We start from the raw sequence: 27,765 nt of genomic DNA, 5'->3' as shown, positions 1-27,765 counted from the left end.
TGATTAGTATAAGTTTGTCAATATTGCTGAGTACTGATTATCCATTCTCAGAGACCGAACTATTCTATTAGGTAGATACTTACTTTTCTGTTAAGTTAAATCTAACTTCACATTTCTTTAGGTAAGAACTTGCATGTTATGTCACTTGGGAGATTTGCTTGACCCTTTCAGGTAAATGGTTGGTTGGGATCATTTTTATCATAATGGTTTCTTCTGTTCTGGGCTCTGTAAGCATCATTAGGAGCAAACTGTAGACAATGTTTTTGGAAAAGAAAAAAGTTTTAAGAAATCTTTGAAAGCTTTTGAACATTTTGTTGTTGTTGCTGCTGCTTCTGGAGTCCTAGTGCAGTTAATACTAGCATTGTCATTTTTTTGTTTAATCTGTCCAAAGATCATAAAACAGTATTTGACTTGTGATCAGTATAGGTATACGTACGCACTGACTCATGAAAGTTAGGATTTTGCTAAATTAGTAATAATGCCTCCATTTTAGTCCATGCATGCTTAAACAAAAAAAAAGTTTCCATGATTTCTTTATTAAAAAAAAAAAGCTAAAAGATAATTTAAAAATATACAGTGGTTTGCACCCACTGCAAACAGGAAATTTAAGCTTCCTGTATTAGAAAGATGTTTAGCATTTGGTTTGTTTCTGAATTTCTAGTGAAAGAATATCACAGAGACTAAACTCCAAATACTTTTGATGTGTTCAAAGTCCTTGGCATAAATACTTCTTTGTTATTTTTTTTTAAAGAAGTCAGTGCATGTTGTCCTGTTAAATAGTGTTGTTTACCTCGTGTGGTTTGAAGTTAGGTAGCAAACTTTATATACCTTTTTTGTATGCTGGAAGTAGGATTCCAGGTAGAAAAGACTAGACAAAGAAAATAAAATTCTAGCAAAATGGAAAGAGGGAAAAAAGACGTTTTATAAGGCTGAAATTGAATCAGTGTGACCTAAAAAATGAGGAAGAGATGAAATAATGAGTTCTGTGTGACCTAACTTTGCTGCAGTCCCTGCAAATAGCCATACAGAGGCAGCTACTGGAAGATTTCAGCTTCAGGTCTGGGTTGTTGCTGTGCAGGGGAGAACAGAGCCAGAAAATCTGTACCAAGGTCAGTGAAGGGTTGTAGTACACTCCCAACTGCTGAATAGAGCCTTTTTTAGGAGGGGAATAAAAAAAGGCTGGATACATTGTTCATTCCTTCCCATTCACCCACATAGTTCTCAGCTATCTGTAAAACTGGTCTGCTCACCAAAAGAAATGGCTTGATTTTTGAGGATATTTACTCCTAACAAAAGAAAAGAATACTTTAGTTTTATTTCTTGCAAGTAAAGAGAGAGGTTTTACTAGAAGGTGTGTGCCAACTGTGTTATATGGCGAAATAGGTCTCAGCTGTTAACTTTATCTTTAGTACTTTGTTCTTTATTAAGCATTTGTGTTGCTTTTAAATATACCTTTGTGTGGGAAGAAGTTATATGAGTAATTTGAGAAGGACTGGTTTCTTGTGCACTATGAAAAGCAAGCTGATTGTCGAATCAGCTGACCCTTTTTGCAAGAGTAGGAACATATCTGGGCTGATTTGTGGCCCCCTTTTTAAGTCTCATGAGAGCATGAAAACCAGTTAAAACCTAAATCTAACCTGTTCTTCGAGGACAAAGGGAAATTTTAAATAGAAGGAATAAGGAATGTATTACTACATTGCCCTAATTTGAATAGAAGAGTAATTAGTAAATAAGACGACCAATCATAATAGACAGCAATGTCCCTGTGAAGGACCACTAGGACCTCCTGTGACTCTTTACTTTGCTCCTTAAGATAGGAAGAATTTTACATGTAATACAAAATTACGGTTTAAATAACTAATGTTGTGTGTCATTACTGTGGGTTTTTTCCTTATGCTGTAGAAAATGAGAAAATATCTTCAAGATGTCTTAGGTAACAATTCATAGCTCCTCTGAGCCTGGAGATGTCGTATTTGCTACTTGGCTATGTGCTGGTCACAGATTTCTATTTAGCTGCTGAGCTATCAAAGCTTTGGTACTATGTTGCTATGTTGATTCAAATCAGAGTGACTTTATTGTCTTTGTCTAGAACTCTAGGACAGATCTGTGCTTCTAAATTTATTGTCTTGCACTCCCTCCTACAACCTCTCCCCAGAGCTCTGTTTTAAAATACTGGATTCAGCACTTGCAGGATGCATGGGGAAAGGATTACTCATGAATGGGATCCAGATGAAGACATTTAGTTTCTGAAGTTTGTAGGCAAAGTGCCAGAATCATTAAAGTTTTCAGAGGTACCCAGAGGTAATTTAAGCTCTCGCTTTTTCCTGCCAGAAGAATTGTCAGATGATTACTTAATGATTTCATCTTGAATTCAAATGCCCCAGTGAGCTCTTGAAAATGCCTAACACCCAATGAAAAGTACTCTGGAATGTGCAGATGTCGACCCAAGACATACTACCAAAAGCAGCTCTAATGTAGATTTAAAGCTGGTGGAATGTATATAGCTGGGTTGTCCTGGAGAAAATGTAACAAAAGCTTAGGGAAAAAAAAATTGCCATTGTTAGAACAGAGATAAATATTTAGGACACTTGTCACAAAGAATGAAGCAGCAAAAGATGCACACTGATTGGAAGAAGGATTTTTTTTTTTTCTCATATACTTCATTATGGACTACTTAAATAATCAAACAACCAAGCTGTAGGAGTTTAGAGATGAAATTCACCAAGTCATCCTCAGGAGAAGCAAGCAGGGAAAGATGAAAACAAAATTTATGAAGAAGTTCTGCCTTGGAAAAAAGGCATATTTTCCAGTTCAGCCTATTTTTTGTGTATTAAATAGGATTCATATTTAATAGTTAGGAAAGCCAATTCAACAAAAGTGTTTGAGAAAAAAGTACTTGTACAGATGGGGATTTGCACACCTTGCTCCCTAAAATAAACACCTCCATATTACAAAATATTTCTTTGGGCAAGGCAAGCAGAGAAAGGAGTTTAATTATAAGGTGGAGACTGTGTTGTAAGAAATATGTAGTAACATGCTTGCTGCCACTTGAAAGTAGCCTGGTAGGTGAGCTTGTAAATGTTATGCTCAGAGCAACAGTGAAGCAGATGAAGGAGCTGTGCTGCTTTGGATCATCACAGTGTGGGCAAAACACAAGTGAGCCTTCCTGAGAGCCATTGAGTCTGGAAGCAGTGCTACGAGAGCATTCCCAGGAGAAGCTAAACGGCTGGCTTTTTGGAAAAAGCATGTAAGTGACAGAGAAATTGTATGCACTCAGCAGACACTGTAACTGAGCATTCCCTCATTATTGGCTATGTTCTTTATTGTAGACAATCTGCAGGGTAATTTATTTTGAAGGAACGAAAGAATAAAAATCATGCAATAATTTGTAATAAAGCTTCGGAAGTTAAGCAGACACGAACTGCAGTAACATGGTTGACCATAGCCATAGCTTTGCACCTTGAACATACTGTTCTTCTAAAATTAGGCATCACATTAATCTCAACTTATCTGATAATACATGAGTGCATTATCTTCAGCAGTGAACATTTCCCATACATTAAACCAGAATAAAATTCGTTAATAAAAATATTTTCACTCTGTGGTGAGCCCACACATATGGTACGACATTATCTAGGAACAAGGTGAGAATAGAGAAGCTGTGTAATGGGAGAAGCCTCTGCATTAGAAATACCAGGAAAGGAAGGAGGAGATGGTAGCTTCATCGTGAACCCAGACTGTAGGTCTGGAAGCTAAGGAGGGTACTCTGGATGAATGTATAACCTGAACTACTGACTGTTTGAATTGCAAAAAAAATGTTTAAGTCTTTTTTTGTGGCAGTTGTGAACGTGATTTCCAGACTTTGAAGTACTTTGACTTGCTATATGTATATAAAGGGTTATGAGTAAATATCCTGAAGTCTAAAGGAATACCTTGTACTGAATAATGTATTAACAATATACATATGTAGTTATTTGATAAACTGCTTATTTTTGCAAGTTTCTAGGAAGCTGGTTTATTTTTTTAAATTCTAATAACCCCTGTAGAGAGCCAACTGGTAAAAATTTAACATTGACAAAGCTACAGGAATTGAATGGTAGTGATAAGGAAGAGGAATACAAAAAGAATGAGAGACATTGTCTTATTTGCCACTATACGTAATCTGTTTAACAAATAGCTTCCCCCTTAAATCTCATGATAACATGACTGTTGCATAACTGTTCATATTCCGTTGGTGCAATTTGTGATTTTAGAAATCACTCTGGAGAATTAAGGCCAAAATATATTGAACCCTACAACATAAAGTTTATAGTTTTTAAATTTGAGAGAAAAGATTCTAACTTAGTTATACAGGACAATCAGTGTATTCTGTGAGGCTTATTAAAGTGAGAATTTCCGTAAAACATTTTCTCTGTAGAAATCATTGGTTCGTTATCATGTTAAAGACTGACTTTATAGATTCTTTTCAGTTTTATTCTTAGTATTCTCACAAGATTTTACTATGAGGAGAGAATTTAGAGGACAGCAAATATCTGACTGTATTTGACCTAGAATATGAGATATAAGCAGAAATTCCAATTACCAGAGAAGGAAACATAGAGCCTGTGGAAGGAAAAGGCCAATTCCAAAGTCCCTTGAAACTAAAAAAATTACGGAAATTAGTGTCACAGTAAGTAGTGCCGTTAATGAGACACTCGGTATCATTATGGTAACAGAAAAAACAGTTTTTCTAATGTGTAACCAGCAAAAGAGTGCTTCCATTTCATAATGATAAAAGTGGAGAGATTTAGCTGTCACATTTAGTTTCTGTAGTTACGATAAGAAATGGAACTGTATTCTTTGGTTTCCATCAAATAGACTTAGTTAAAAAAAGTAATTGCTATGCCAGCAAATTCAGATTGGATGCTTTGCTTCTGGTGAATCATCACCAGCGGTAAGGACTGTCGGTTACAACAGTCATTATTTTACCATTATCGTATCAGTCACACACACGTTACTTCCACTGGTTTGCAAAGATAAATCTCACTAAAGCTGTTACAATCTTGGAAACAAAGAAGGAAAGGAAACTTTCCCTTTGTTAATCCAATATAGAGAATGTTCAAATTCTTGTGTTTTAGGTTGGCCTGATGTGTGAGAACAGCTTCAGTGTGATAAAACATCTAACTGGCACAGAGTAGTGGTGGTAGCTGCAAGCAAGTTGTGCTACGTTAGGATTTGCCCCAGACCTCTGGATAAGCCAGTCAGCCTGAGCACGCTGTGCCTCTGTCTCGGGTGAAGGGTGTGTGTGTGTGCATTGAATTCAGGCAGCAGATGAGGTCATGTTTGATAGAATGGTACCCTGAAATTAAATCCCAAATTACATCACATATGTAATGACATAGTGTCATTCAAAAACCACTTCTGCTAATGGAGTTATACAGAAGTATGCTTTGTTTAGTTCTAGCTGGTCAACGTTGTGTAACATGAACTCACTTTGTTCTAACTGGCTGGCTAAAGTGACCTCTACTGTTAAATCCTGTGTCTGTGCTTTGTAGAGGTTTTTGCATATTACCTTTGGAATCATAAACTTTTTTATTTAATGCAAAAATCGGATGTAGAAAATCCCCTTTTAAACTGGTAGTTGGATTTTTGGAACATGCTGTCCCTGCACTAATAACAGTAAATCATTTATGCAGAACCTCAGTCTTAATAACAAATTTAGCAGCCAAAGTCCAGATTTCCAAAGCATTTTGGTTTGGCTGGGGCATCTCGCCACCAAACAGTAATTCTGCAGCGCGTTTTCTCCTTCCTGCAGTATGCCTAGTAAGCTCTTGATCAAGCAGTCCCACCGACTTCTGCTTGATTCAGTCTTACTTGAACAGTTCCAGATAACAAAACCATTCTTGGATCTTTACTTAATTTTTAAAGGAATAACTCCTAACAAAAGCTAAAAGTAACAACATCAAAATCTATTTCACTCAGAAGGGATGGTTCTGAATATGCACATACATTGTTGATGGAAGGGAAAATTTCTTGCTTGTACTTTCAGGGCAAAAACAACCCAACTCTCAAATTGACTGCTTAGTCCATAGAGGCAGATAACTTCTCTGCATGCAGTGTTACTAACTTTAACACTCCTGAAGATACTAGATGCACGGAGCTCCTCATATGACGTTTGCATGTTGAAGCATTACTAGAGCAAGTCCAGAAGTTCAGACTTGTTGGTTGATTATTTTTCTATTAAGGGAACATAATATAAACTGAACCAGTACCCTGTAACAGGTGGAAGAGAATAAAGCAAACGAAAGAGATTTTCATCTGGGAAAAGTCATTAATGATGATTATTAAAAGTTTCGAGTAGCCTCACAGGAGGCTCTTCTGATACATCACTAATCAGATTTGTTTTCTTCTGAGGGCTTTTCTGCTATTCGTTTTCGGCAAGAGTAATGTTCAGTTATCTTTTGACTAAGACTTTGTTTTATTTGTTTTGTAAAATAATAAAAATTAAAAAAGCTTTAGTATTCAAAAGATATTTAAAGGAAAAGATTGCATTAGATTACTAAACATCAGATGTAGTTTTTCTTTAAAATAGGAAGAATTTCAAGAACTATTAAGTGTTTTGAGATGGCAGACAAACACATGTTTTTAAGTTAATTCAGATGTTTTGTTTTGTTTTTATTCCCAAATATGTCTTCCTGGTCCACCGTTCTGTCCTTGCAATCCCACTTCATTAAGTCACCATTTTCCCATATATCAGACAGACTTACCTTTCAAAATGCAGTATAATCCCCCTCTATATTTAAATTACTCAGTTTCTCATCAACATCCACCTTCACCAAGCCAGTGACTATTTTCAGAGCCTAACTCTCTGCTGATCAGACAAGCCCTTTCATGTTTTGTCCCATTATGCCATTAACAAGAGAGGAAATATCCTTGCAGGCAAGGTTAGTGATGACTTCTCATTTTCCTTCAGCTGCTTTTGCGACCTGTACCTCTGCTCTGAGACACGGAGGTCTGCACCATAGTAGTAGCAAGGGAGGAAATGAACTGCGATTGTCACTTCTGATGGGTGAAGACTGTTCGCTACCTGACACTGCTGTGTAAAATCCTGCTTTTGAAGTTGGTTGTATTTATTTGAAAGCCGGGAAGGGTGTTGTTTGGACTTTCTTTTTCTACCTTTTGAGTTAATTTATTATTCTGTGGAGGGGAAGGACTTCCTGAGTTTCACTCAGGACTCTTCTGTTGTTTACCTGTTGAGAGGGAATGAAGGTAATCCAAACTTGTTCTTGGCCTCTGAAGACTGCTGATTCCCATCCCTTGTCCTATTAAATGAAGTCAGCTGAATTAAAAAATCTGCATGCTGCTATTCATGAATAATCTGCAGTGCATGGCTTTATGCAGTTAGTAATTTCTAAATGCTTAGTTATTGTTTAGATTTTTTGCTCATATAATCCTTTGCAGTCTGTTACCTTACAGACTTCCTGTTTTTGAGTCTGTGCTTTAAACATCGTCTGGTTAATTTCAGCCAAGAAAGGTTAATTTCATCCGTGTGATAATGGTAATTTGTTGCTTTGGTGACGTTTTTGAGAAACTTTATTATTATTAGGAACTAAATCTCCTTCTTTTCCTAGCCTTAAAAAAGCAAACAAACAACAACAAAAAAAGCCCCTAACCCCAGAGCTTCAACAGGTATCAACAGTGACAATTTACAAGGTATTGTGATATTAGTACAGTGGCAGTATGATCAAGGTTAAGGTTGATAATTCATGCTTTATACTTGCACGGTTCATGGCCTCTCTGTCAAGATTCAAAATTAGTGTCTCCATCTGGTGTATACCGTGATATTGAAACCAAAAGTCCACTGTATGAAATAAGAATGTCATCCTTAGAGTGAAGGCATTTCCCTGTTTAACCTGATTGTAGTGGAGTTTTCTCCACTTTCTAGCTTCTTCTGTTTGTATTTCAAAGTGCTTGCAATCTGTGTTTTTTGTTTTCTCTTGGATATACTGTATATTGATTGTAGTGGATGCTACTAGCACTCCTGCATAACTTTTTAACAGGTATGTTTTCTTTTAGAACCTTTACAGATGCACAGACTATCTGCCGAGATTCGCTGTCTTATTTGGAGGAGACCCAAGATGAAGGCATAGAGCCAACAGGTAAGCATGTAAAAGATGATCCCTGGAAATTTGAGCTCTTTTTAGAATTTTTTTTAATGTAATTTTTGTGTCTATTCTGGCAAGTTATGACTGACAATTTTTCATGGCTGGGATAACGAGAGGCAGCCAAAAATAAAATCAAACTGAAGTCAATCAGGGCAACTGAAAAATTTTCAGGAGCTTTCTGTAAACTTGCATGAATTCAGTAGCTTCTCCCAGGTTTTGTCTGTATTTGAGACAATTATTAGATAAAAGTGAAAAATATCTTGATCCCATGGAAAATCATACCAATTGTTGTGTTACCTTTGGCATCACAACCTGCTTACCAGCTGTCAGCTGTTGAGGATTTGGCATACTGTGTAATAACTGGAGGCTGTAAAGGAATATCTGTACTTTGGTCAGTTCTGTGTTGCATTGTAGCATATGTATACTACTGTAATGTTAAACGAATTGCAGTGGTAAATTAACCTAGTTGTGCTACCATGTGGCTTAAAGGAGGTTTACTAGCAGAACTTTCCAAGGTTCTCTGGAAGGTTTGCAGCCCTGAGGGAGCTCCCTGTTGCCTTGGTGAGGCTGCTACTGGTATCTAAATTTGCTCATTTAAACAGGGAATATTTGTTCTATGAGACAACTGAAGCAATGACTGCAAGTGGGTTTTGAAAAATAACAGATCTATGTAGGAATCTCACATGCAGACTTTATATATATGTATAAATACATATACACCTATATGCATATATATTTATTTTTAAAATGGTAATTCTTTGATACGCAATAGGTTTCTTTCCAAGAATTGAACTGCTAGGCATTTGCTTTTTCATTTTCAGTAAGCAGAAAATAAATCTGGGTGGGTAAAGGTGATAACTAACTTCTGTTTTCAACTTCAGGGTATTTTTATTGAACTATTTGAGAGACACATTGTATACGTAGATTATTACTGAGGCTGTGATTCTGCAGAGTACTTGCTTGTGTGCTCATGAAGGCTCTGACCTATTTTTCTAAGAATTTATCTGGGACGCTGGTTACTGCTGTCAGCTATCTACCCTGCTTCTCTCCCAGAGGGTGCTGCTGGCTGCAGTTCAGAGTAATATGCTGGGCTGTAAACCACAATGCTCAGGAAGGAATGCACATGCCATTCAGCCACTCCTGCAGAGGTGACCACAGCCTCTGGAAGAAAGGTGAGGTGAACGATTGAGGATAGAAGCCGTTCCAGCTGTTCCATCATAATTTTCCTGCAAACACAAGTCACACCCCATCCATTTTAATTAAGCAGTTCCTTTGTTTGAGTTTAGGTATGTTGCTAAGTTGATGAATCAGGAGCTTACAATTTAAGTTAGCCTTCGTCTTCTATTTGACTTTGGGAATCTGTGGCACTACTTGTTATCCATTTAAATGAGAAGCAGTGTTTGACTTGGAAACATCACACAGCTATGCAGATGCTGAGTGGTAAAATGAGGACTGAATGTCAAAAACTTCTCCCAAAAATCTTTTGGGAGAAGGAAGCTCAGTGTCTAGTTGCAGTGGGTCTGTTTCTTATATCAAGAGAAAAGAAGGAGACACTGATGTTTTCTAGTTATGCAGAACTGTCTTTCTCATTTTATAATTGATATGTTCTGCAACCTCAGGAGTAAATTTGCCTGATGAGGACTCCGGGTTGTTCTGGAATTTTTTCCCCATTCTTTTCCACCAATGTATAGAAGCTCATTCCTGTGGAACCAGGCCAGATTTTGTTTTTTCTAATGCGTACGTAAATCCAGAGTAACCTTACTGTTGGCAGCAAGCATTATATTGGCTTAAAACCAGTGTAAAGTTAAGAGAGAACTCATTCATGCTGGTTTTATACTGATGGAATCACACATTATGTTGGAAAAGACCACTGGAGGACAACTAGTCCAGCTTTCTGCTCACAGGAGGGCTCATGGCTTTGTTCAGCTGAGTTTTGAAAACCTCTAAGGGTGGAGATTCCACAGCCTCTCAGTCCCTCTTCTAAGGCTGTCACCTGCATTGTGAAATTATTTTACTTTATCTAGCAAGAATTTTCCTTGCTGCAGCTCATGTCCATTGCCTCTTGTTCTTCTGCTGTGTGCCTCTCAGAAGAATCTGTCTTCTTTATAGCACCCCTCTTCAGTCTGTGGCAGACTGCAGTTAGATTCATTCTTTGTCTTCTCTTCTCCAGATTGAAGAAACCCAGCCCCTTTAAGGGCTTCTCATACATGGTGGGCTCCAGGCCCCTGACCATCTGGGAGTCCCTCTTCTGGACTTGCTTTAGTTTGTCAGGATCTCTGTCTTGCACTGGGGCTTCCAAAGCTGCACGCTGCTTCAGGTGCACCCTCATGAGTACTGAGTAGGGGGAAATAACCACTTTGCTTGATCTGCTGGTTATAATCTTGCTAATGCAGCCCAGGATGCAGTTAGCCTTTTATCTCCACGGGGATGTACTACTGACTTGCATTCAACTTGTCCACCAGGAACCACAGGGGGTTTTCTGCTGAGCCAGCTGGCATCCAGTCTGTGCTGTTGCATGGGGTTATCCTACCCCAAATACAAGACTTAGGCTCACCCTTGTTGAGCTTTGAGGTTTATGTCAGCCCATTCCTCCGGTTTGCTGAGGTCCATCTGAATCGCAGCCTTGCCTTTTGGCGTGTTGGCCAATTCCCCGAGTTTGGTGTCATCTTTGAAGCTGGTGAGGGTGCATTCTATTGTCCAAGACAATAATGCAGTCATTAAACACTATTGTTCTCAGGACTAACCCCTGAAGAATGTCACTTGTAATTGACTGCTAGCTAGACCTAAATGTTGACCACTGTTCTCAAAGACTAATTATCCCGGCAATTTTTTATTCACCTGTTACTCCAAGTCCACCCAGTCCAAACCTTCCAAGGATGCTGGGGGAGACCTTGTTAAAGGTAAACAACATGCCACTGCTCTCCCTATCTCAGAGCCGGTCATCTCATCATGGAAGGCAGTTGGGTTGGATTTACCAAGGCCAAATCAAGTCTGTCCATTCTGGCTGGTCGCAGTCACCATTTTATAGCTCGAAACGATTTCCGGGAGAGTTTGTTCTATAGCCTTTCCACGGACTGAAGTGAGTCTGATTGGCCTTTAGTTATTTGAATCTTCTTTCTTCCCCTTTTTGAAGGCAGGTGTGACGTTTGCCTTTTTCCTGTCATGGGGACCTTACCAGATTGCCATGCTTTTTCAAAGATGACGGAGAGCAGCCTTGCGATGACTTTGGCCTGGTCTCTCAGTGTGTACTCTGAAGCATCCCATCTGGGCCCATCGACATTTTTGTATGTGTCCAGTTTGCCGAAGTGGTCCCTACTTTCATCTTCCTCTGCTGTTGTAGGTAAAACTTTTCACCTGCCACTATGCATAGAAACCCAGGAAGCCTCATCTTGCCAGTAAAGACCAAGGTGAAGAAGGCACTGAGTACATCAGCCCTTTTCATGTCCTGTGTCAGTAAGTTGCCCATGATATCCTTGGTTTTTTGGCTGCCACTGTACCTGTAGAAGCCCTTCTTGTGGCTCTTCACATCACTCACCAATTTCAATTCCAACTGAGTTTTGAGTTTCCATTCCTGCATGCCTGGGCAATGTTTCTGTAGTGATGCTTCCTCCTGATTACACCCTCCACACGCTTCCATTTCGGTGCATCGTAATCGGTTTTAGAAGCGTCAGTATTGTTATGAAGCTTATTCTGTACTCGTCCTGATGCACCACTCCCTCCACGTCAGTTTGTAGAGGCATTCTTTGGAGGATATCTTAATTCTCTGATCTGCATTGGTAGTTGTTTACTGATGTGAAGAGCAGTATATTTTATTGCAATTCATAAATGTTCACTTTTCCTCCAGTGGAAAAGGTACAAGTTTCCATGAACTGAAATATTTGTCTGTGTTTTGGCTAGTTTAAAAAGATTTCCGCTATTTATTCAGTCTTTTCTGTTTGAGAGTTTAAAGTTACATGTTTATTGTGGAAAATTGATAATATAGCAGAAAACCCTCCTCCTCCCCCAGCTGTGGCCAGGCAAGCAACAGGAAGCTGGTTTCTGTATTTTTTTAAAAAGAATCACTATGTATATATTCCGGCTGATACATTCAGGTTCACTTGAAATTCAGTTCTGTACTTCTGTTTAATCTGTTCATTGGCACAAGGGGAAGTTTGACACAGATGCCAAGCTCTCAGACTCCAACCTGGGTGTACGCAGCTCCAGCTTTTACTAAAAAGAAGTTAAGCTTTCAGGGCCACAGACATCTTGAAGAAAACTAAAAAATAATGGGTGAGAGGAGGAATGATGTATTTGTATTGTCAGCAGAATGTGATGGCATCATAGCTGTGGAATCTGGGATGATGACTGTCCATCAGAAATGCCTCCAGCAAAGAGCTGAATACCTTCTCTCGTCATTAGAGTTATGTTTTGCAGAAACTGGCATATAATCAAGATACTGTTTTGTGAGTTAAATCTGAATCAGTTTCAAGCAGAAGTTAAATTACTGTTTTAGTTCCTGCTTCCCAAGGCACATTTATGGAATACCACTTGGAGTTACGCAGGTCATGCAGCAGGGCGATTCCACAACCAGCCTGTCTGTTTACCTGTCTGAAAGGTGGCCTTGGTTCTTTTGCATTTTATATGGCTCTCAGAGTTGTTCCTCCATAAACATGAGAATTCATTTACATTCCCAAATCCATTCTGGCAGTCACCAGGATACTTGCAGGTCACGTAGTGAACAGAGAGGAGGTTTCATTCATATATTAGCTTTAAACTGTAGGATAAGTGTATTTCTTTTTTTTTTTTTTTAACTAGTACACAGTCTCCTTTATACATTCCAGAGATCCAGCAGTTTCAGCCAGACTGATTATTCATGGGGGGGGGGAACCAAACAAAAAAAACCCCCATGGACTTGCTATTTGTTTGCCTGTTTAAAATAATTTTTGGTATCTGGGCTGGGAGAGTCAGCCTGTACCATGTCACAACTGTTCAGTCATACATAGTGGAAAGGAATAATAATTGGCTGATAAACACATTACAATTTTTGTATTTTTATGTTGTGTATTATTTCAGACTTGGTAGAAAATATTTGAATAACAAATGTACTTTTATAAATCAGTATTCACATGTAAGTGGTTCACAAGTCTAGGGTTGTATTGTAAAAGATCAGTTGAAAACTTTCAAAGTGTTTTTTAAGTAGTAAATAAAGTTTTTAACTATTTTTTTTTTCTCCTGTAAAGTTTCTTGTTGAAAACTTACACTTTAGTGGGAAAACTGCACACCTAAAATCCAAAATATTTGGATCAGCTGTCCTTAGAGCAATTCCTAACACAAACTGCAGTACGGTCATGCTGTTATACACTATATGTATGAGACTACTCTGAGTGATGTCTTCCTTCAGCAGCAAAGACAGTGAATCATGGAAAATTTAGTCTGATCATGGAATTTGGCCTTGAAGGAGAACGGCATGGGGGAAAAAAAACACTTGAAGAGGCTCAAAAAGTGACAGTCAAGACTACCTATCTGAATAAAATCTCTGCCATTTTTTGTTTTATCTGACAAAATCGTCTTCTTTAGGAGCAAATCTTTTCTCACCATCTCTGACCTTCAGTGAATTCATATGAAGGACATGAGCCAAGGTCCCATATTAGTGAATGAAAAAGCATGTTGGGTACAAAGTATGATGCAGGTAGCAGGAGTTACTGGAAGAAAGAGGAAAGGAACAAATATTCCTCTTTGCTTGCATATAGGGAACTTTCAGTGGCATTAAGTGCTTTAAGCTGGAATGCTGTTTTATTTTTTCTTATGCTGTCTGTAAACCTATGAGTGTATAATGTACCAACACTAATAGTGTATTTAAAGGATCTTTATTCTGATTTCCGCTTTGGTTTCAGGTGGTACTGAGTTCATTTCCAGTCTGGACATTACATTTAACTTTCAGATGCTGGTGAGGCAGAGCACCTATTTTGCTTTTCCCAAAGTTCATAATCGATTCATTCAGTATTTAGCCAGGCATTCCTTCCTAGGCTCTTTCTGAGAAGAATGAGCCCTCTGCTCAAAATCCCTTTGCAAACTGAAAGCAGAATATATTGTTCATGTTCTGCTGTTTTTACAAATTCTATGGGACAGAATAGTTAGATCTTTAGAATTATTTGGCTTGTTACCTAGATTTAGGAACTGGTTTTAGGTTTAAGTTCTACCTGCAAATACATGCAAGAACAGACACTGAATTGGGTGTTCAAGTTTATATTCCTTTGCGATATATATTGTGTATCATTAAGGTGATTCACTGAGTCTCTGTGGAACTGATTCTCTTCTTAGTCCTTGGTATGAATCAAAGATGCCTTTTTGACACCAGAAAAAAATGCATAAGGAAAAGCAAAAGGAGACCTGGTTTCAAAGTACATTTTTGGTTTCTGTGTATAGATATTGCAATGATTTGATTGATTTTTCACTCTTCTCTGTGGAAACTATTCTGTTATCTACTGTATGTCTGCAGTGAAAAGGTAGTAATTGGCAACTTTTGTAATGTTATTGTAGGAGCGTTGCTAATATTTTCAGTTCCCTTGAAGAGCGATAATCTTTGTTCAAGAGCGGTTTTTTATGATACAAGGACTAGAATATTGTATTTTAGCTCTGTATGGTACGATTTTGTTTTCAGCAGAGCAGTCACCCACCTGTGCCCAACCACACCTGCAATCCCTGCTGTCTTTGTTGGTTTAGAAGCCAGAACGTCATACAGAGTTTTTCCATCTGGGCTTTGGTGTGTCACTGCAGAAAATAAGCATTTGGATTAACACTAGCTTCTGTGTCTGACGGGTCTTATCTCTCATCCGTTTCACACCAGCAGTGAGGTTAAGTGCAGAAACACCTGCTTTGCCTTCATTACTCATAAAATTTGTTGGGTGCCACTGTTTATACTTTGATAAAGTCTGTCTATTACCTATAGCATCCTTCATAGCTACTTGTTTTCTAAACTGTCTGGATTTATGATGCCCTTCCTCCACTGACCTAAGCAAAGCTCCATACCTGTGTTTTGAAAATCATTATATGCAATTCACACATGAGAAGATGAAGGCATCTTGGTGGAGATTAAGCAGCTTTATTTGTGTTTATTGCTGTCATTATTACTTTGTTTGTCAAGAGAACAAATGCAAGACTGTGAGCCAGGAACATGAATGGAACATAATGTGAGTCAGGAACATTAATCCTGGATTGAAACACATCACAGCTTTGACTGCTCAGTTCACTTTCTACACCAGGGTTTTTATCTCCCTACCTGAGAGGGGGCAGAAGGGTGAATCTCTCTTTTCTTTTTTTTTTTTTTTTTTTTTTTTTCCCCCCCTCCCTTCAAAATGCTCTGCACATGCTAGGATATAGCATGGGGCAGTGAAACCTTCAGAAATAGTTTCACAGAATACTGGCAGCAAACTAGACTGGTTTTGGTATTTTTCAGTTTAGTAGTTGTACTTTATCAGCTGATTATGAATGAGCTTTTCTACACAGCTAAGTAATGAAACTTTTTGCTGCAAGAGAAGGTTGCTTTGGGGTTTTTTTAATGTACGTTTGTGAGCTGACAATAGCTTGTTGTGCCTCTGGTTATCTGTGCAGATTGCAAGCCTGACTTGAGGGAGGCTGCAAGTGTGTTCTAAAGCACTCGCGTGGATCCAGCTATGGTTCATGTGTTCATATATTGCCAGAAATGCTCAGAGAGGTTGTTTCCAGGCCCTCTGTGAAGCAACTAGAGGAACAGCATTTGAGAGAGATGTGAAGTATGTTGTACTTTTGAACACTCCAGAACTGCTTTTTTTCAGCCACTGAGGTACCAGGAAACTGTATAGATACTAGCTGAGCTTTCTTTACAGTTTTTGCTTTCCATAAGCGTAGTAAAAGACAATCGTGCTTATTAACTTGTATCAGAAACTTCAAAAAGTTGTATTTTCTGTTACTTGTAATTCTGACAAACCTAAGCTCTTTGGCCTGAAATTTTCCACCAGCTGTCTGTAGAACATATATTTTTTTTTATGTTTATGCTAAAAATATTTCCTCACTTATGTAAGTAAATCTAAAGAAAAAAAATGTTGTTCTTAAAATGTTCTTGTACTATTTTGTTCAGAAGTATGGGAGCTAACTGTTTGATAGGGGAGTTGTGAGTGTTTTTTTTGTCTTCCTTGTGAGAATTAACCTAAATTTTGCCAACTTACTAAACCCCAGATTCTCGAAGGAGTGTGTTTATACTCAGCCTGGTTGCTGCTGGGTTTGCAAGAGCCCAGTAGAATCTTTGAGACAGTTATTTCTTGTGAATGCCAGGGACTGCCCCAGTCCTTGGCACCAGTGGTGAGAGCCAGGTGACGTTAGTTGGTGCTCTGTGTCTGTGTCCTGTCAAGGAAGGGGAGGAAAAATACAGGGTGGGAAAAATGGATGATAGAAAGACAGGGTGAGGAAGGCAAAAGCAGAAGAAGGTGAAAGATGGTGTGGAAATAGGGCAAGACAGGAGTGAGTGGAGTGGATATACCTACTAGAACACAGGGCAGATAAGCAAGGGAAAAAAAACTGTGGTAAGTAGAGGAGAATAGGGGCAGGATGAAGGAGAATAGCTGGAGGGGAAGGAGGGAGGAGAGAGCTATGACAAGCAAAAGGAGCTTGGATGCTGAACAGGGACAGAGGTTTCAGATCTTTCAGATCTCTGTAGCCTTCTGGTTCACCACCTGCTCCATTAGCTCAAGGGATGGTGGGTTGTGCAGGGCTGAGCATGCACAAACAGATTCTTCTGGAATTGGTAGTGTGCCAGTAACACACGGAAGATCAGCATAATTCTGTGTGGTGGCACTTTTATTCAAGATGCAGAACAAAGTGTAAGAAATAAAGATTTTTTTTCTTTCTACATGGCATATTTGATAGTTATAAAATTGGAAAGGTGGGAAGTGCCAGAGTTGTGCTTAGTCCTGCAGTCTTTATTCAATCCTCTTGTCTTTTGGTACACAGTCACATGGTATTTTTCAGTGATAGAATACCTTGACGATAATGCTTTACTTTCCAGAGTCTCTGTGGACTTCCTGTGCTGATGGCAGAGTGAGACTGAGAATAGATAACTCATGTCCACAGACTCCCATAACAGTTCATCAGATGTTCAAGGAGAGCCTAGAAAAATATGCATCGCTTAATGCTTTGGCCAGCAAAAAGAATGGAAAGTGGGAGAAGATAACTTTTTCAGAGTATTATTGCCTCTCCAGGAAAGCAGCCAAGAGCTTCTTGAAGGTAGGTACAGGAAACAAAACCAATTCCTTTTTCTCCCTTTGTCTCCTTAAAACAAACAAATAAACAACACCCAAAAACACAATGTAGGAGGCTTTTCCCATTAATTGAAGATCAGATATTTCAATATTCCGTATTGAAATAATAATGATGAAAATTGGTTTTGGTTAAAGAGGTAACACTGCTGTTAAGGGAACTTGACTTGTCTTGTCAATATCGAAATAATAAGTAAATCAAAACTTCTCATGGTTTATATTTGTATGTCTGTTTCATGCTGTATGTTTCTCTCCAGAGTGCCTATATTATATAACCTTATGCTTATTATTTTTAAGCTTGGTCTTGAACGATTCCACAGTGTAGCAATCCTTGGATTTAATTCTCCAGAATGGTTTATCTCAGCTGTTGGAGCTGTTTTTGCTGGGTAAGATTTTTTTTTTTGTTTGGTTGGTTTTGTGGGGGATTTGGGGATTTCTGTTTTGCTAGGTCTGGAAATGTAGCAAATCAGTATTTGGTTTCATATCTTGGAAGTTGTGCTGCAGCTGGTTAGCCTGTTCAGCGACCTACTGGAGTCTCATAGTTTTCAGTATATCTGAAATAGTCCAGACCCTCATAAATTGATCCTGTTTGCTATGGGCCTAGCTGTGACAGTCTCACAGAAGCTATTGTACAGTATCTTATCACTGGAAGATGTGGGAAACAGATGAGACTCCCAGTTTTATACTAATGATATTTGTCTACAGCAAGATATGTTCAAGTAGATGAAGTGACAGGTAAATACTAACTAGTCTGGTTCCTTCTGTCTTGATACCTGTTTATACAATTTGGATTTTACCTCTTAAGCTGTTTCTGTGCCAGTGAAATTCAAATTGGTATCTGTGTGCAGCTTGAACAGAAAGAGGACATAAGTGGTTTTTTCACCACTTCCTGAGCTAGCTCTCGTGTAGCCTCAAGTGGGTTAAAAAGCTGAATCCTAGCCTACAGCATCTTCTACTGAATAGAGTTCAGAGATTAGTTTTTGTAATGTGCATATATCAGAGATATTAATGTATATCTGAATACTTGAAACAAACATGACAGCTGTGCTGCTGTTTACTTCCACATCTTCATACTCTTTCAGCTTTCATCTGATCTTTAATTATTATTCTCTTTTTTGATACTAAGTGCATGTATGTGTGTATGTATATAAATATATGTTCATATATGTACGTGTGTGTATATATTTACATTTTTGATACAGAGGAATTGTCACAGGAATATATACAACCAATTCTCCAGAGGCCTGCCACTACATTGCTCATGACAGCAAAACCAATATCATGGTTGTGGAAAATCGGAAACAATTGGACAAGATAATGGAGGTACAAGATTGCTGAATGGTTACTTAAAAGCCATAATTTTCCCATTTCTCAATACTGTATTGGTCCCAAATACCATATTCATTATCTGTATCGTGAAACCTTTCATGGGAGTGTTCTTATTTGGAAATCTGGTATCTGGTGTTTGAGCTGTGAGGTTAACTTGCAGCTCTGTTCTCTATAGTGTCTGTGGCTCACATCTAAGCAGTTCTGATTCTCTTCAGCAGAGAGCTCACTGGCTGGTTCACTGCAAACTTACCTGGAAAAAAACCCACATTTTGATCCCATGTTTATAACGTCACCGCTTGATTCAGTTCGGAAAAGCACAGACCGCTTGAATGGAAGAGATGAGGATGATGCAAGTTTGTAAAGGCCTTCCATTTAAATATTAAGGATGTTAGCGTTCAGAGTTTCCTCTTTCCAAAATGTCATCTTTTCTTGCTCGTAATATTAACCGTAAAGGCTGCTGAGTTTACAGCACTTTGATGTAGCATGATTGTTGACATGAGATAGACTTTAGTGAGAAAGGAGGAGGCTCTTTAAGTGAACAGTCACAATTTTGACAGAACTCTGTGGCAGCTTTGAGTGGGTTTCTGCAAGGGTGCCAGATTGAAAGACCAACTTGACAGAAAGATCCCTGTTGCATGACTTGGGGAAGGAGCACAGGGCAGCTCCCTGGGAAGGGCTTGTCTGTCAGTAAGATATGAGGGAGGCCCGTGGCTGGAGATGAGTCATCAAACTTGCACCAAATTGCACAGTTTGCTGAAACAGGGGGACCCTCCATGATGGAGTTTTCTGCCAAAAACATGTACCTGCCAGAGAGAAAATATCCATAGATTTTTTCCAAATGTATTTCATATAAGTTATATATTAATTGCTTTGTATTTTGTAGTTTTGTTTTATATGTGATTTGGAGGAAGAGAGATTTTTACAAGTATTCTGGAAAAACATCCAATTAGACAACCCTTCTTGCGGTGTCATTGACTAAATACCAGGCTGTGCTGTCATGAATGTGGAGAGGAGAATGTAAATTGAAGAACTCAAGGGATTTGATTCATACACATTTCTATCTAGAAAAAGAAAAGACGGCTCTGGCCAACACTGCTTTATCCAGCTGACGGTTTTCTGAAACTTTTTTTTTTTCCCCTGGAAGAACGCAAGACTGAAATAATAACATAACATTTCAATTGTTATCCTTCTAGTAATATATACATAATGGCTACCGTCAAGCCACTGCTTTTGTATTAGCGCAGGTTGATCAAGTCAGTTCAGAATGTGATTAATTCAAAGGCATCTATGAGGCACTAGGTCTCACAAAGTTCAGTGAAATGAATGCTCTCTGCAGGCCGTGCAAAGCAGAAAAAGAGCTACTGAAAGCAGCAGCCATTGCTGTCTGCCTGTAAGCCTCCAGCTTTATATTTTTATTTATCCTTAAAATGTGCATATGGCTTCCTTTCCTTTTTTTCTTTAAGAAGGTAGAACTTTTTTTAGCAGTTTGACAACAGTTTTTGCTGAGGGGCTTCCTCTATATTGGTAACCACAGCAGTTAGGGTCAGCTTCTAGCTTGACCTAGACTGTTCCTTGATGTGCCCTTTGGTGCATTATGAGAAAGGATGCTGAGGAGCCATTTCTGATGGTTTGTTATTTTCTTTTTTAAATCTTTTGACTGAAAATAGATTTTTCTAGAGCAGACTGCGTAGCATCTCCTTTTTTCCCCCCTCTTCCCCCCCCCTCCTTGTTGAGCTAGTTGGTTGTGAGTTTAGGGGAGAATATTTGAGGATGGAGGGAAACAGGAGGTTTCTTGTGACTGTCAAGCCATTACAGTTTCGGCAGTATTTTAGTGGGGAAAAAACCCACCAAGAGATGAATAATAAATAGTAAATTTGTTTTAAAAAATCCAACAGATCTGGAATCGCTTGCCGCACTTGAAAGCTATTGTGCTATATAAGGACTCCGTTCCAGAGAGACATCCAAACTTGTATACGGTATGTGAATGCTAGAACAGAGTTATAATTCATGGGGTATTATTTATTTGATGAATTTCTACTATGTTTAATCTGTGGAATGTCTACTATTTAGAATGCATTGCTGTGTTCCAGCAAACGTGTTCAAAAGCTCCATCGGCTTCTTCAGTTTAATTTACCTGTAACTTCATGTTTGATACTTGACATCTAAAATCAGAGCTACCTTGCTTAACTGTCTGTCTTGTGTCTTCCTGGCTTTTTACTTGACTGGATTAACAAAACACCTATAGGCTTCAGGTGGGAACGTGTACTCTCAAACCATTAAAAATAAAAGTTGTCCACTGGTGCTAGTGAAAACTGAATTGTGGTTAGTTACACTGGATCCAAGAACATGAAAATGCCTGTACTTTTACACATGATAGTTGGATTTTGTTTGCACAGATATTTCTGGTGATAGACAACAAGTGAAGAGAAATAACTACGGACTACACGGAGTAGCACGTTTTCTTAGTATATGTAGAATCTTCGTATCACATGGTAAAGATAAAGTGGAAAAAGGGACAAAGCCAGGATCAGAAATTTCTCAGGGGTAGAAGTCTAGCCTTTAATTTAAGAAATATGAGGATTTTAAGCAGAACAGATTTTTGTAAACATGTTATTCCAATATATTTTGAAAATATAATGGAAAATAGTAGGAAAAATACAAAAATCAGCATTTTAAGTGGACTACAGGTTATCAGATTCTGGGCTGAAAATCTTCAACTGGGGGAAAAAAGATATTAATGAAGAGTGAACCGTGTAGAAATATTTTAAAATATTTGCAATTTTGATAATGTGAGGGGTTACTAGGTACACAAGAAAAAAATCTTCTGCACTTGTTTTAATCATATCTTCTTTTGCTATGTTGAATAGCATATAACTGTTAATAGTAAAGAGTTACTGTTACAATACTGTATGTACTGGTATAGAGTATGCCTTGCATCTCAGTACAATAAAAAAATTCCTACAAAGTTGATCTTACTATTTTATATTTCTTAGTAAAAGGAATAAATGCTAGCAGTTAATTCTGGAACAACATTCAGTTGCTGAAACCTAAATGTGTGAGAATTGATATATTTGAAAACACCCCTGTTCAGGTGTCATGTTGGACACATTTTCTCAATGGAGAAGGGTAGCTGTGAGAGTGTCTGACAGTTGCCATAGCTTGTCATCTGAAGGAAAAATCGGAGATCAAATCACCAAAGGCAGAAATGATTGGTTATTAGGTTTGATGTAAAGCAAACCACCCAAACCACATGGCATTTGATAAAAGGGATTTGTGTTGCAAGTTGACAGCTAACATGTCATGAGCAATTGCTGTAGTAAGGGCAGAGCCCTAGTTCACTGATCAGTGCATGTTTCCAGAAGGCAAATGCAAAGCCAGTAGTGTGTGTGACTTTGTTTGTACCTTTCACACTCTGTGGAATGGGAACACTCTCTGTTGCAGGTACTGTTCAGTAAACAAAGCCTAGGCAACAGATTCACAGTGATTAACGCATTCTCGTATGAGAAGACAGTAAGGTCAGGAAAACAGGAACAGCTGCTAAGTCACATAGGAACAATTACATCCCCGACACCTCCAGGCTTTCCAGGAGCTAGGGAAATTGATGCAGCCGCATTCTGTGGGAAGGGATAGGATGTGACAAATCCTCTACTTGCTACAGCTGTACATTGTACTGCCTCTCTTTTCAGAGGTGTCATTTGTTTGAAGAAAGTATAAAACTGATGATTGGTAATTAGAATAATCCTTAGGACAGCCTTGCCACCCAAGAAAAAGAAGCCTAGGTGCCACAGAGGCTAACTATTGTAACCTTAGTAGCACACTGACAATGGCAGAGGTCTGAAGGAAACAATGAACTCCCCCTCAAGCACAGACTCTCCTCTTTTACCTCTGCTGTCCTTCACATCGTCCCCTTTACCATCCCATGTGTTCCTAGATATATCTCCAAGGAATCATTGAAGAATGGAGGTGCTGAATCTTGCATTTGAATAACACAGTTCTGTAGCACAGTATGAATCACCTGATTCTAATGAGAAACTGACAGTTTGGTTATTGACTTTCTTAAAAAGTGTTATACCCTAGTTTTCAATTAGCATTGTAATCAATGGTACGCTTAGTAGCGTATCAGGTGCATGCAGTAGAAGTATCTGGGAGCAACCGATAAAACATAGAGGATCAGGTTCAGCGTTCTTTTGGGCCAAGGTTTAGCTCATTCTAGATTGAGCCAAATTTGAATGGAAGTTGTGACCAGCACCATATGCTCTGTTTGCTATAAAATAGCAGATAATTTAGGCAAACATTCACACATCTAGATGATGATGCTTTTGCAAAGAAGCTTTCATCCAATTACTTTATATTTGTATTTATATAGAGGAGAAGGAATTATAGATGGAATGTCACGAGTGTACTCTTACTTAAAAATGGTACATCCAGATTCCTTTAAATAAGACTCAAAATCATTCTAACAGTGTGAGATAGTAACAGAATTTTAGCCTCTATGACTTGTCCATAGTATCCATCTTGGAGGAGGAATAGTATTACCATTCCCTTCTTAGACACTGGAAAGACTCGTGGCAGCACAATTTTAGATAGTCTATTTGCAATTCACACACTAAGTTCTAAGCTAGTCTTATCATACTTCTTACATAGGCAAGACCTGGTGAAACTTGCCTTGGAAACGTGTTCAGAGCAAGGCACTGAATTTTTCTGCCATTTTTGAGACTGATAAGGTACTGCATCTTTCCCACTTGCAAGAAGCCATTTATTATCCTGTATTTTCTGTTACATGTTCTAGATGGAAGAGTTTCTGGAGCTGGGAGATGACATATCTGATACTACTTTGGATGATATTATTAACTCCCAAAAGCCGAATCAATGCTGTGTACTAATATACACATCTGGAACAACTGGGAAGCCAAAAGGAGCAATGCTGAGTCATGATAATGTATGTACTTTAGGCTCTTAGCATAAAAAACAAAGTATGAGGATATTTATTCCTGTGTTTTGAAATGACGGGTACATACTAGAGCCTTGAAATCTTTTTGCTTTTGCAACATGGATAGTGTACTACTGTCGTGGTTTAATCTCAGTCGGCAACTAAGCACCACGCAGCCGCTCGCTCACTCCCCCCCCACCCGGTGGGATGGGGGAGAGAATTGGAAGAGCACAAGTTAGAAAAACAGTTTAATAATTGAAATAAAATGATAATAATAATAATATGATAATAATAATAATACTACACAAAACAAGTGATGCACAGTACAATTGCTCACCACCCGCTGACCGATGCCCAGCCAGTCCCCGAGCAGCGGCCCCCCCGGCCAGCTTTCCCCAGTTTATGTACTGAGCATGACGTCACATGGCATGGAATGTCCCTTTGGGCAGTTTGGCTGTGCCCCCTCCCAGCTTCTTGTGCACCTCCAGCCTTCTCAGTCAGTAGAGCATGGGAAGCTGAAAAGTCCTTGACTAGTGTAAGCATTACCTAGCAACAACTAAAACATCGGTGCTTTATCAACTTTGTTCTCATCCTAAATCCAAAACACTGTACCAGCTACTAGAAAGGAAATTAACTCTATCCCTGCCGAAACCAGGACAACTACAAAGCAATATTCAAAATGCAGTCGGCTGTTTCTGGTAAAGTATAAGCATGGTAAAGAATGAAACTCCATTCAAACTAGCACTTCGTAAGGTTGAACAGTTTGTTACGAATATAATTTTTTTTTATTCACTGGTTTTCTTGTGAGATTTAATGCATATTTTCATAAATACAATTCACAGATTGCCATAAAGTCTCTCAGGTGATGTCACAGGTCATCTTAAAACAAACAAATATACATCTACCAGCCACTATCAAAACAGCCTGATAGACTGCTTTTGTAAATTTTACTAAAATTGGGGATGGATGTGTGGGGGTTTTTTTACTTTGGCGTTATTATATTCCTAGACTTGGGTTTCTACTGGAGGATAATAAAACTCTAGTGCCTAGTCCCTGGTACTTACAATACCCTTACCTGCATTGTTGCAAACAGAAAATGTTCCAGTGATAGAGAAAAGCAGTCGTTTGCAAAAAGGACTTTCCTCGGGTCTGCTAGCAAAGATCTGGACTGTAGTTGTTTTGGATTTTTATATATTTAACTTTTTTAAGGTGGCTGAGCAGGAGTGGAAAGTGGTAGGGAGCCTTTATGAACACATAGGCAATCTGTGAAAGGGCTGGTCTAACTTGTGGCCTCTCCTCTTAAAATAATGCAGAAACTATTGCAGACATGCACACTGTGAGGAGTAATTCACCCAAATGTGGAGAATCAGTACAGTAGTATCTGGAAGCAGAACATAGTGGACTTGATAGACAAAAAGAGCCATCTGACGTTGCAAATCCTATGCTCTTCCATCTCAAAGGAGTCTGGTGTCATTTCCATGTTAGCTGCCAAACTATTCCTGGCTGCTGATCACAAACAGACTATTTTTATGTTGATGAACGGTGGAAAACATGCCTCGCCTGTAACTGTGCTGCTGCCTTCTTTAGTCAAAAGATACTTGCCACTGTCTGTGTGCAAAACCAGTGCTGAGTCAGTCATATATGCACCTACACAGATCTGCTGTGCGTGTGCCTGCATGCTGCGAGGCTTGGAGGATAAGGAGGATAAGCAATCAATATAGCCACATCTCAAAGACATCCCATTCTGCCTATTGTGCAAGTCTCCCATAGCCACTTGTCTAAAGCTGCCATCTAAACTTGGAGTGGCCTGGCCTGACAGGATGCTGCTTCTCAAAAACCTCTCTTGAGAATCTCTATTTCCTTAGACCAAATGTACGCTCGTACCTTCTAATTTATTACAAAGAAAAGGAGCTGGCAGGAACATACTGTGATAAAAGGTATTGCATGTGATTTGTATCTCTTCCCTGCCATCTTGAATAATCTCATTTCTGTGTCCTGCCCCACCCATTTTAGATTACAGACTCCTCTGAGAAAGAGCTGGGGTTTTTTTGTTTTGTGTTGGGTTTTTTTTTGCTGTGCACATCTTCCCCCTTCCTCCATACCATCACATATATTTGTGGGTCTTCCATATGCTATGTTCTGATAACGGAAGATATGCATATTTAGCATCCTTGAACTGCATCTTCTGAGATAAAGTGGGAATTGGGAAGAAGGGGGGGAAACATCATACAGTTTCACTAAGAAGTCAAGCAGCACATCTTCAAAAATATTCATGCTGCTCATGGTGGTGGGGGCGGTGTGTGGGAGTGTCACTTGTGAACCACTGTGGTGAATATCCCAGAGGCTTCCAGAGGAGCAGAATACAACTGCTATCTTCCTCATTAGTGCTTAGCCAGGTGATGATCAGTACAAGACAATGAGCTCACTGCTGATACTAAACTAAACTGTCCTGTGAGCTCACTGATCATTGAGTATTTATTGTTCTTTTTCAGGTAAAGCTATAGACATAGCACTGGTGAAAAGCGTCAGCTTGATAGAAAGTATGCACAGTAGGAGAGTTGCAAAAGAAAGGGTAGATCAATTTACTCCTTGTCCATCTAGCCCATGGCTGCCCTGCTCAGTGTGTCACTAGGGCGTGGGGAGTTGGTAGTGTTCATAGCCAAGTCAGGCAGCAGAAAGGCTGCATTTACTTATGTTATCTGCAAGTCTCTGTTGCTGCAAAGTTCATCTTGCTTTTGACTGATTGTCCCCCAGGAAACTGACAGTCTGGTGTGTTGTCAGATTGCAGTGTCTTCAGCAATTTCTGTGAGCTCAGATTCTTCATAATTACATTAGCATAGCATGAGAATCCTTAGTTTGTGTTAAAAGGAAAAAAGGAAAAAACCCACAATGTACCTAATGTGTTTTATTATTTATTTAAACAGATAACTTGGACATCAGCACATTGCAGCAGAGCAGGAGATATGCAACCGGCAGAGGTCCAACAGGAGTCTATAGTCAGTTATCTCCCACTCAGCCACATAGCTGCGCAGATATATGACCTGTGGACTGGAATCAAATGGGGAGAGCAAGTTTACTTTGCTGAGCCAGATGCTCTGAAGGTATCTGTCTTGTATTGCACCTAATTAAGCTTGCACTTCCTCTTAGAAAACATCCCAAGGAGAGAATATGATCTTTGAAGAGGTGCAGAAGATGAAGATTGAGAGTCCATTATTGTAAGAATTTTGGAAAAATAAAATCTATTAGACTTGTGATCCAGTGCTCTAGACTCCAATTAAAATGTATAATCCAGATCCATAAGCTTCTATTAAGGCAATTTTTGGAGGAAAGGGAAGCGGAAGGAACTAAACCACCGGTGCGTTTTCCTTCTTGCATACATACCTCCCCCGATGTGTCGGAGCTGGCACATGTTAGTGTATATGTCTGACTGAAGTAGGTTCAGCAGTCCTTCTTTATAGCCTGTATGTTTAGTGTTGTTCTACATGTTAGCATTGCAAGACGCAGACTGCATCACCAAACTTCTTTATCACTGCTGTGGACCTTTTGCAATGTTTTGAAATGATTTAATGATTTTAACAGGGCAGCTTGATCAACACACTAAAAGAAGTACAGCCAACATCTCACATGGGAGTTCCCCGAGTATGGGAGAAAATCATGGAGAAATTAAAGGATACTTCTGCTCAGTCAGGATTTATGAAGAGGAAAATCCTGTCATGGGCTATGTCACTTAGCTTAGAGAGAAACCTAAACTGCTCAAGCAGGTATGTATTACAATGAGTGAGATTTCTGTCAAGCTGAAAGTAGCTATCTGCTTGTAATAAACTATGAAGCATCAGTGAGAGTCTAAGTGTAAATGGGTAAAATTTGGCCTGGCAACACAGCAAATATAATGCAATAGGGAGGGTGTAGTTATTAATTACAGCAGGCTGACCTTAAACACAGGTGACTGTTAAAAGTGTCCCTCCATCCTCCCTGAGACCATACTCCTGCTAACACGTCCTTCAACTGTGCATCTTCCGTGAATTAACAGGTTAGTTTTCAGCTGGGAGAGTTCCCTGATGCAGTGCACCATGTGACTGTGCAAGTGCTAGTT

General features: G+C 39.0%; 1 protein-coding gene across 2 annotated transcripts in view; it reads left to right on the top strand.

The window, feature by feature from the left end:
- ACSBG1 (acyl-CoA synthetase bubblegum family member 1) overlaps nucleotides 1-27,765 on the top strand; it is a 37,959-nt gene that overhangs the window by 1,225 nt on the left and 8,969 nt on the right. For both annotated transcript variants that reach the window (XM_076348421.1, XM_076348420.1), the window contains exons 2-9: nucleotides 8,056-8,138; nucleotides 17,164-17,381; nucleotides 17,711-17,799; nucleotides 18,616-18,736; nucleotides 20,638-20,718; nucleotides 23,532-23,681; nucleotides 26,597-26,773; nucleotides 27,252-27,433. In XM_076348421.1, the coding sequence (XP_076204536.1) occupies nucleotides 8,056-8,138; nucleotides 17,164-17,381; nucleotides 17,711-17,799; nucleotides 18,616-18,736; nucleotides 20,638-20,718; nucleotides 23,532-23,681; nucleotides 26,597-26,773; nucleotides 27,252-27,433 (1,101 nt within the window). The remainder of the gene's footprint in view (nucleotides 1-8,055; nucleotides 8,139-17,163; nucleotides 17,382-17,710; nucleotides 17,800-18,615; nucleotides 18,737-20,637; nucleotides 20,719-23,531; nucleotides 23,682-26,596; nucleotides 26,774-27,251; nucleotides 27,434-27,765) is intronic.

The sequence above is a fragment of the Aptenodytes patagonicus genome, chromosome 10 (genome assembly GCF_965638725.1).
Source record: "Aptenodytes patagonicus chromosome 10, bAptPat1.pri.cur, whole genome shotgun sequence".
Taxonomy (NCBI): Eukaryota; Metazoa; Chordata; class Aves; order Sphenisciformes; family Spheniscidae; genus Aptenodytes; species Aptenodytes patagonicus.
This window is presented reverse-complemented; position numbering and strand designations above follow the sequence as displayed.